The sequence below is a fragment of the Ostrinia nubilalis genome, chromosome 13 (assembly GCF_963855985.1).
Source record: "Ostrinia nubilalis chromosome 13, ilOstNubi1.1, whole genome shotgun sequence".
Lineage (NCBI taxonomy): Eukaryota > Metazoa > Arthropoda > Insecta > Lepidoptera > Crambidae > Ostrinia > Ostrinia nubilalis.
The window spans coordinates 9,796,837-9,806,185 of NC_087100.1; the positions used below are offsets into that span (position 1 = coordinate 9,796,837).

General features: G+C 35.9%; 3 protein-coding genes across 4 annotated transcripts; 1 reads left to right on the top strand and 2 right to left on the bottom strand.

Annotated features, from left to right (window-relative positions):
* Positions 1 to 250: 250 nt before the first annotated feature.
* On the bottom strand, positions 251 to 2,984 carry LOC135077620 (SRSF protein kinase 3). Its single transcript, XM_063972174.1, has one exon. It carries the CDS (start codon positions 2,856 to 2,858, stop codon positions 1,044 to 1,046), a length of 1,815 nt encoding a protein of 604 aa, XP_063828244.1. The 5' UTR covers positions 2,859 to 2,984; the 3' UTR covers positions 251 to 1,043.
* Positions 2,985 to 3,703: 719 nt separating this feature from the next.
* LOC135077181 (monocarboxylate transporter 6-like) lies at positions 3,704 to 6,131 on the bottom strand. The gene has a single exon (XM_063971730.1). The coding sequence runs from the start codon at positions 5,881 to 5,883 to the stop codon at positions 3,928 to 3,930; it is 1,956 nt and encodes a 651-aa protein (XP_063827800.1). The 5' UTR covers positions 5,884 to 6,131; the 3' UTR covers positions 3,704 to 3,927.
* A 355-nt stretch (positions 6,132 to 6,486) lies between these two features.
* Positions 6,487 to 8,800, top strand: LOC135077183 (THAP domain-containing protein 5-like). 2 transcript variants are annotated; one of them, XM_063971732.1, is made up of 5 exons: positions 6,487 to 6,933; positions 7,114 to 7,227; positions 7,462 to 7,706; positions 7,928 to 7,981; positions 8,391 to 8,800. In XM_063971732.1, the coding sequence occupies exons 2-5, from the start codon at positions 7,127 to 7,129 to the stop codon at positions 8,558 to 8,560; spliced, it is 570 nt and encodes a 189-aa protein (XP_063827802.1). In that variant the 5' UTR covers positions 6,487 to 6,933; positions 7,114 to 7,126; the 3' UTR covers positions 8,561 to 8,800. The 2 variants fall into 2 exon arrangements, with proteins under 2 accessions (XP_063827802.1, XP_063827801.1); XM_063971731.1 differs by having other exon boundaries at positions 6,487 to 7,227.
* The last annotated feature ends 549 nt before the right edge of the window (positions 8,801 to 9,349 follow it).

Here is a 9,349-nt window from a genome sequence, read left to right on the forward strand (position 1 = left end):
TGTGGAATGACCCGTAAACATTTTAAAACCTGTACTGCAATTTAGACCGTGACACTTTCACATAAAAAACATAATAGACAAACAGTGTGTGATAACCAACGTCGCTCTGTAATCATCCGATATCTACCTGCCGGCCGACTACTTATACTATATTATGCGAAAAATTCGTTGTTTATAACAAAATAATAATTGTTAATGAAATCTGCCAAAAAAGGCTAGGATTTGGTTACAAAAAGAAAAAAAAACATAGTAAACAAGCTCGTTTCGACTTTTTATTCATGTAAATTTGCAGATATAATTAATACAAATGGTCATGTAAATTGGGAACTATGATAAATTATATAATATTAGCTGGTTAAGAGGACACTGTCTTACTCTGCCTCCAGATGTCTGACGACTCCAGCCATTGTTAATTTAGATGACTCATTGAATTATACAAAAAGGCAGTCTCGGAGGTGTGGCATTACAAATACTGTCTTATTCCTAAAGTTTACATTATGAGATTTTTATTGTGTAGTGATAAAACACAAACTTAAACTATGTGAACATACTACCTGAATGGCTACTGTACGCATGCATGACTTTACATTAGGTTCCTCACTTCTAGGTGGTAGTGCCGAGCTATTTCAACTAATAAATTCCTAAGAGATTAATGTGACAAAACCTATATTGTCTACATGTCATACATCACAATTTTCCTAAAGCTATCTGTACAGTTTGGGTAATTTAAAATTGTCTATAACAATGCCAATGCTATGTTGTGTTTCACCAATGTGTCTACAAACTTGAGCAGCGCGTATCATATACCTCGCTACTAATATTACAGGGAACTTTGTTGTTTAGCATTATTCCAATAGTTGCACACAATTTACTTTCTGGATCAAAGATCGTTAACAAAACAATCTAGATACAAATTAAATAACTCACAAACAAATCCATAAATAAACTTTGATTCAAACATAAATTGTTGAAATACTTTGTATGTTGACACTACTGATTTCATGAATGTACAATCATTCACTAAAGACAGAGAGCAATGTGTACTATTCTTCAGACTCATTCTTTTCAGGATAGCTCGTCTTCAACCATGGGTGCTGAAGGCACTCATAGGCAGTGGCACGCCTGTTAGGGTCAAAGTCTAACATGGGTTTTAGAAAATCAGCAAATTCCTCTGCATCATTTTGACTCCATTCATACTTCTCAGTTAGAACAGACACCAAGCCCCAGGGCTTTAGCCCAGTTATGTTCCTCAACTCACCTTTCTTGTTAAAAAATACTTTTGAATATTTTCCTGATGCTGCAATACGCTTGGGAATGTCTCCAAGTAATTCAATAATATGAGCTAAATGATCTTCATCCCGGGTGTAGCCATCTCCTGAATGAGGCTCAAACAGGTAATCTCCAGTAGCTAATTCAAAAGCCATGCAGGCTGTGCTCCAAATGTCAGCAGACGTTCCGTAGCCAGCGCTTAATAACACTTCCAGGGAGCGATACTGCCGTGTTTGGATATCTTCAGTAAAATGCCTATGCACCCAGCATGCATTGCCTAAATCAGCAATTTTCACTTCTAAGTCACAGATATCAAATGCTGGATCAGGTTGCTTATCCATTGACTTCTCTTTCATTGACTGCGAGTTGAGAGAAGGTGGTGTGTCTGTCATCTCACCCTCAGACATGGGTGTGCCAGCGTCATCACCACAGCCATACTGTTTGCTCCGCACCTGAACTGCTTCAGCATCAGTATCAAATGCTTCGTCATCAGCTCTTCTTATTATTTCACTACACCCATTCAATGTAGCATCATTTTCAGAGCGAGTATCGATAACACTAGCTTCTTCTGGAGTCGGTGGTGAATCATCATTGTCCTGAGACATGGGAGCAGACTCACTGTTTTCAAGTTTCTTTTGCTCTTCCATTTCTTCTATTTGCTCCATTTGTTTTTTTAGCAACATTGACTGACGTTTAGCTTTCTTCTTTAACTTTTTCTTTTTATTTCTGCTCATTTTAGCTGTCACTACCTGCTCTTGAAACTCTTTCGGAGCAGTACTAATGAGGGAGTGTGGTAGTCTCAGGCCAAGAGTGTGCAACTCAACAGCCTCAGCTGCAAGTTTACGTATGTATGTCTCATCTACACACACCAACACATTCTCTGGTTTAATATCAGTGTGTATTATCTTACACTTGGTGTGGAGGTAATCCAACCCCTCCAGCACTTGACGTATTATTGTTTTGACGTTTTCCCGTGGAATACCTCTGTAGTTGGACTTGAGTATCAACTTGAGTAGATGATGGCCCAGCACTTCAAACACCATGCACACATGCGTTCCATTGACACCAGTAATTTTAAAATCGTTGAGAAGTTGCACGGTCTTATTCCTTTTCGGGTCGGAAGGGTCGCTGTCGCGTACAGCTTTCAATATTTTAATTTCGTCTAGAGCCGTCTCCGTGAAGTGGGGCGCCGATTTGACAACTTTCAGCGCCGTGAATCTTTTGTCGACAAGATCCCAACACAACCATACCGTCGAAAAATGACCCCAACCCAATTTTCTAGTGACGTGGTATCGACTCTGGAACAAGTCCCCAATTTTGACAGGATGATATCCACCCTTACAATAGTCGGCGCTGTCTTCCTGTTCCTCATCGTCACTGGTGTATTGTTCGTCCTCGTCTTCTTCGATCGTTTCATTGGAAGAACTATGTGTCGGTTCCAAACGGTTTTGATTTTGGTTGCGCAGCCCGTTTCCTTGTCCACCACCGCCGTGATCCTCCTCACGGTTTTTCTTCTTGGCTAGTTTATGTCGTTTCTTCTTCGCCTGAATGGCGAGTACTCTTCTATTTACATCTGATTTAGAACTCATTTAGTAAATTAAAACACTTTCAACAACTTGCAATAAATATAAAATTTATCTTTTCATCTCAATCTTTTTGTTTGAGTATGGCGGCCGGTCGCAGAACAAAATGCGTTCGAACATGAAATGAAAGATGTTGCTAGAATAAAAAATATATCATAGACAATAACTGTATGTTTTTAATGATCTTAATAAAAAACAGGAGAATCTTTAAAAACAGCCAAGATATTGCCAAGTTAATAAATGATCTCATTGTTTTTTAGTTATACCTTTTTGTACCTTATTGAATTTCAAATGATTAAGTACAATTAAGATTAAGTACAAATTAGTTTTATTTGTATACGAGAGCTTATAGAAACACATTTTTTTTAATTGAACTGAACCAGTCAGTTGCATTAGAGTAGGCGCACACCGTTGATTTTTAGTTGGCCGATAGTTGTGCCCGATTTTATATGAAGAATCGGCCAAATCGAATCGGCGTAGTGTGCGCACTCCCATACATGCCCATACTGATCAACTGGCACTGCCCACGGCCCACTGCCCGACTAAACTATCGGCCGACGAAAAATCAACGGTGTGCGCCTACTCTTAAGCGGAATTTTAAACGATTGAATTATCTTTAGTATGAACGGAGCAGAGTAGAGAAAGTGTCGGGGCGTCAATTCTTCTAAAATATTTGATTATAATTATAATTATTATGGTTGTATGTATTTAAATTAAAGGCATAGTAACAAAACATAATATTTATTTTAACTATTAAATAAGTAAGTGCATAACTAATTACAATAAATACCTACTTATGTAGTTTAAAAAAATACAGCTTTTTTTAGTAGACTGCCTACAAATACACTCCTGTTTCTGTAACATTAGTATACTTATTTACAAAACATACATTATTGCCTACTTACATCGTTATTATGTTAAAGTTGCAAAGGTTAATGGGCTGGCCCTTTTTTTGCAGCGATACAAAAGCGCGTATGGCAGTTTTAAATGAAACCCAGTTGATGGGTACATTTTACTTTTTATTCATTTATTCACTGTTAAATCATGATATTAATGTCGGGCCTAACTAAAATTTTTATCGATTTTTCGTGATCTTGGGTCCCTCATTTTCCGTTCCATCTTCCTTATTTGCAACTTTTCGGATTGGTATCAAAATAAGTCCACCAACAACCATAAATGCGCCAGCTACACAGAATGATACTGTATAACCGAAGTTATTTTTCAACAAACCAGCTAGTGGTGTACTTAATAAACTACCAAACCCTTGAAACAATAACATCATGCCAGTAGCATTCGTGAGTTTGTCCAATCCATACAAAGACACTATTACCATACTTCTTAGGCAAGCTAGACTAGCTACAAAAAAACCGTACACTACACAGTATCCATATTGATAATATATATCATATGTTATATCTGAAACAATAGTACTTAAACCCCCAATACAACAAGAAATTGAATATAGTTTTATTGGATCAATCTTAACAGCTAAAGCACCTATGGCTAACCTTCCACAAGCATTTGCAAATCCTAGCACAGTAATAAATAGTGTGCAATGATGAGAAGCCAAACCCGCTTGTAAATTTCGATCCTTCAAATATACGTATGGTACTAAAAACCCTACATACGTTAAAAAGCCACTAGCAGATAGTAGCATAAATGAGGGACGTTTTAGTAATTTAGGATCCATCATAGTGGCAAGAACTCTTCTAACGGCTGTAGTAAACACTCCTCTTTTTTCCCGCAAATCTCCTGCAGTTACTGCTCTAGATACAGCCATCTGATATTCGAGACCTGTTTTTCCTTCTCCAGTAGTATCCATCATACTTTTTTGGTATATTGGTAACTTATCGACCTTCCCACTGTAAAATGCGTCATCTCTGTATAAAGGCCGAGATTGTGGAACGTGTTCTTCCCAATGGCATAGACGTGCCCAACAACTACGTTTCTTAGGTGCCTCTTCCACGTGTACTGTGAGTTCAACATTTCGTTTTTGCTTATCTTGAACGCTTGTTTTCGAAATAATAGACTGCACTTGCTTTAAATGTCGACGACTAACACCGCCTTGAGGACTGTGTGCGGTCAGTGTAAGTTTAGATACTGCGCCAGTTGACGGTCCTGGCTGATTAGATGATGTGAGAACACCTTCTTCAACTACTGCTGCTGCAGTAGGGAAATTGGCATTAGACACAGCGCTAAATAAACGTTCAGTTACAGTAGGTTTAAGGCCGTCTACTTTTGCGCTCGATTGTGTTGGTTGAATTACTGCCTTTGATAAGCTTGGTAAATATGTAACTGTGCGAGTGGGGTCGTCAGTGGTTTTCACCACAGTAAGAGAAAGTAAAGGCCGGAAAGTCATACCAAAGTAGTAAATAAGGCCAAACATCCCCGAATGCAACAATGTAGTTGTTCGCCAACCCGCTAAACTGACTAAGTATATGTTTAATGGAAACAAAATCATTATTCCCGCACTTGAACCTGTGGTTGCTAGCGCTATAGCTAAAGATCGAAGCCTCTCAAAGTAAAAACCTACCACTAATCCAGCAGACATGTTTATAAGGCAATATCCAAATCCTGCACATACTCCATAAAATATCACTAAAGAAGCATAATTTGTAGAAAAATATGAAAAAAATAATGAAAACGCACAAATTACAGACCCAGACATCACACAAGCCCTAAACCCGAAACGATTAATGAAAGCTGATGCTAATGGGCCAGCAATAAAATATAATGCTACAGCCACAGAATTTATTAAAGCCACTAAAGAGTCAGCCATACCAAGATCTGCAGTCATATCACTTAGCAAACTCCCAAAAGTAAAAGAGACACCGTCTAAAATGAACATTATCCAAAAAGCGGCGAATACAACCACCCATCCCCAGCCACCTTCTTGAGGAACGGAGATTTGTGCTGCGATTTCTGTTTCTTCACCGCCTTCAAGTTCGTCAGGTCTACTAACAATACGACTTGGAATTACCAAAATACTTTTTCTTGGTTCTGTTTGCTTGGCAATTGATTTAGGGGGCATTTCTTATTTGTTATTTTATTTACACATCTTAGATTCTAAATTATAACTACCCCTAAGGAGAATTGTTGCGAAGATCTTTTCGGTTTTCAGTTGATCATTCGCACATACGGCTTTAGGTTCTTAAAGGTTTATTATCGATTCACAAGTTTTCAAATAATGTTAGCATTTTAATGGTGGTCTTCACATTCGCTTATTTGTATTTAAATGCGTTAAACCAAATTTTTAGCAAATCTCAATCAGAAATGACCTCTGTGACATGTTTATTTTTTGTGACAACTTGTTGGCACTTAGTTTTGAAAGACAAGTTTTAATGAAAAAAAAAACTGCTAAGTAAAAAACCAGGAAGTGGGTCAACTACAATATTTAGAGACATCCTTTAGACTCCAGACAGGTGAAACTTGTTAAAATATGATACTATTACTGCCTATCGTACGACGGCTCATCAAACTAAGTGGTTTCTATTTGAGATATAAATGATAGTTTGCGACAAAAACGTTTGTTGTAATACAAAAAACTAAGTACAATGTTTTACTTTGTACTTAGTTTACGTATTGTAAATTAAATAACCACTGGCAACACCTACGGGTGATTGGCTTAAGCAGTGGGTAGACACTTCTCATACAAAAACTAGTCTCTATATGTAGCAATTGATATACAACCTTATCCCTTAAGTAATAAAGTGCATTTTGGATTGATTTCACTATAGCAGGGGAACCCGCGGATCAATACCACCATACTAAAAATAATTGTTAGTGTCCTTATGTTGGTAGTATTGTTAGTTTGACAAATGAAAAAAAATGTCTGTCAATTGAGTTTGAGTTTTAAACCGGCGAATTGATTCGTGTGAAGTTATTTTCTCAGATTTGGTGCAATATTACTGTAAATAAACTTTTCTGTCGTTTACGTTGAGTTGATTAAGTTCCTCCGTATCGGGCGTGATAAAGTTTGCTGTTCAGTGTTATGTTTTTTGTGAGATAGAGACTCTTTTAAATAAGCTGTGTTTCAACTTCTACAGAAGTTTAAACTCTTATTTACTTTTCTGTTTAATGGGTATGTTATCTACTTACTTGAAATATTAGATCTATTACAAATCTATTTTTCATTAAAAACAACCCTATGTGATGAAAATGTAAATGTACTTTCAAAACTGGTAAATGCATGAACCAGGGCATTGACACTGGTTGGAGAGAAATTATAGGCTTTGTTTAATTAATACCTATTTCATTTTAGGCTTCTACTGATAATGGAGAGTAGAAACAACAAGAAGTGCGTTATTTGTAATAAGAGGCGAAGTCGTGGTGGATCACCCTTACTTTTGAGTAGGTTTCCTCTGGATTCTGACCGGTAAGTTTCTAATAACACTCATTTATTACAAGATAATTTTACTGATTGTGTAAACTTAAAGGCTGGGATTAATATTTTTAATCATACAGTAAATAACCATAACCAATTTTTAATTTCAGTATTTTGTTTCGTACTCTGTAAATGAATTGCATAACAATACTAAAAGAAATTAGTTGATGAATAAATTTCAGTTTGTTATTCTTTTTCTTTTCTAATAGGTATTTCTTATTTCAGTTGTCGAATGTGGGTTAAAAATGCTGGCATAGAAGACTTAGCATATGTACCTATTGAAAAGTTACACCAACTGAAGTTTGTTTGTGGTGGGCACTTCACTCCTGAATCCTTCAATGCCAAAGGAACTCGGCTGAAGAACTCAGCTATTCCAACACTGGAATTGAGCAATCCCATCTTGCCAGATGAAGTTTTGACAGAGTTTCCTCTTCATGTAAAAGACTCCAATAAAGAAAACCTCAAGACAGGTATGATGATGACTTCAATTATTTTTTTAAAATTTAATTTACTATCTATCAATTTTTCTGAATTATTTAGATGTCTTAATTAATTTTCTTTGGTTTCCAAAACAAACCAACCGATTGCAATTTAACAAGGTTCTTTCTTTGTAACCACAAACATGTGTTGTATGCTTATCAATAAATAATATATAATTTCAATTATTAATTATATCTATACTTTGTTACAGTTCTTTATGATCATTCATATTGCATTCCAAAGAAGTCAAATCCAGTTGAACGAGGTATGTTTATCTAAAATTATACTAATAATATAAAAAGGAAATATTTAATTGTTTGTTTGTATTTGATCGGCTCCGTAACTCGAAGCCAAGATAGCCTAAAGTGCGGGTTAGAACCCCACAGCTTGAATATTGTAGTAAACCCACTCGTAACACAATTTAGCTTAGAATGTGTGTTGAGTTAGAGGGACTTTAGTAATTTGTGTAATACAAATTCTTCAAAAAAAGTACCGGACCAATTTGAAAAATTTTAGGCAATCTACATTAATTAGCCAGGTCAGCTAGTTTAATAATATTTATAAGCTAGTAATTTTTAATGTGAGCAAGACATGTACTAGACTGATTGTACCCTAAAGTTGGGTAAGAACATGACATTTTATTACCCAATTCACATTTCATTATCTGCTTTCAGTTCCCCTTACAACTACAACCAAACAACTAAATTCAACATGTTTGGGAGCTGTGGATATACCAGATTCTGGTATTTCTGCGAAAACAACTTTTGAACCTCTTCCTTCTACTTCCAATGCACCAGAACATATGACCTATAAACCCATTACTCATGGTAAGTGTACAAACTAATTATTTACCTTCTAAAATATGCCTTCCCTCAAACTAAAGAATGCCACCCTGGATGCGTTCTGCAGTCTGCAGTCAGGTCAAAATGAACTTATATGTACAACATTCTAGGTTTCTGTACATTTTATATTAATGCGATTTGACCGTGCGGATACGAACAAAGAACGCAAAGCACACGTGACTGATTGCCTTATCACGACCACTTACAGATTGTCTTGACATACCCGCAGACCGCATCCAGAATGCAGAACATTAAAACCTCTAAATGCCTTTAATTTAATATTATGTCATTGTTATTGAAGGTGGGCCCACGCTTCATATTTTATGAGAAGAGCTATCATTATCCTGTCTTTGCATTTTTTTAAAACTTGATAATGATTGATTGATTTGGAAATAATATGTTTCATAAAACAACAAAATAAATTTTAAACTTATTTGCATATTTATAATATTTCAGATGATAAAAACATTTGCCGTCAAGATGCACAGGCAGAAATATTAGTCCACAGTTATAAAAGACCTAAGAAAAACATTGAAATGAAAGGTAAGATAAAACATACCTAATTTAAAAAACTAAGTAAAATTGCTGATTAATTAACCAATATTCAATTCAATTTGCTTTAATGTTGTTTTTTTTACTAATGGAAATGTTTTTATTACAGACACTTCATCAACATTTACAATTAAAGAGAAGAGGCTTTGGCGACAGTTACAAAATGCAAAAAAAACAATAAGGAATATAGCGAAGTCAAGAGTGAATTTAGACAAGTTAGATTCGGAAGTGCTGACATC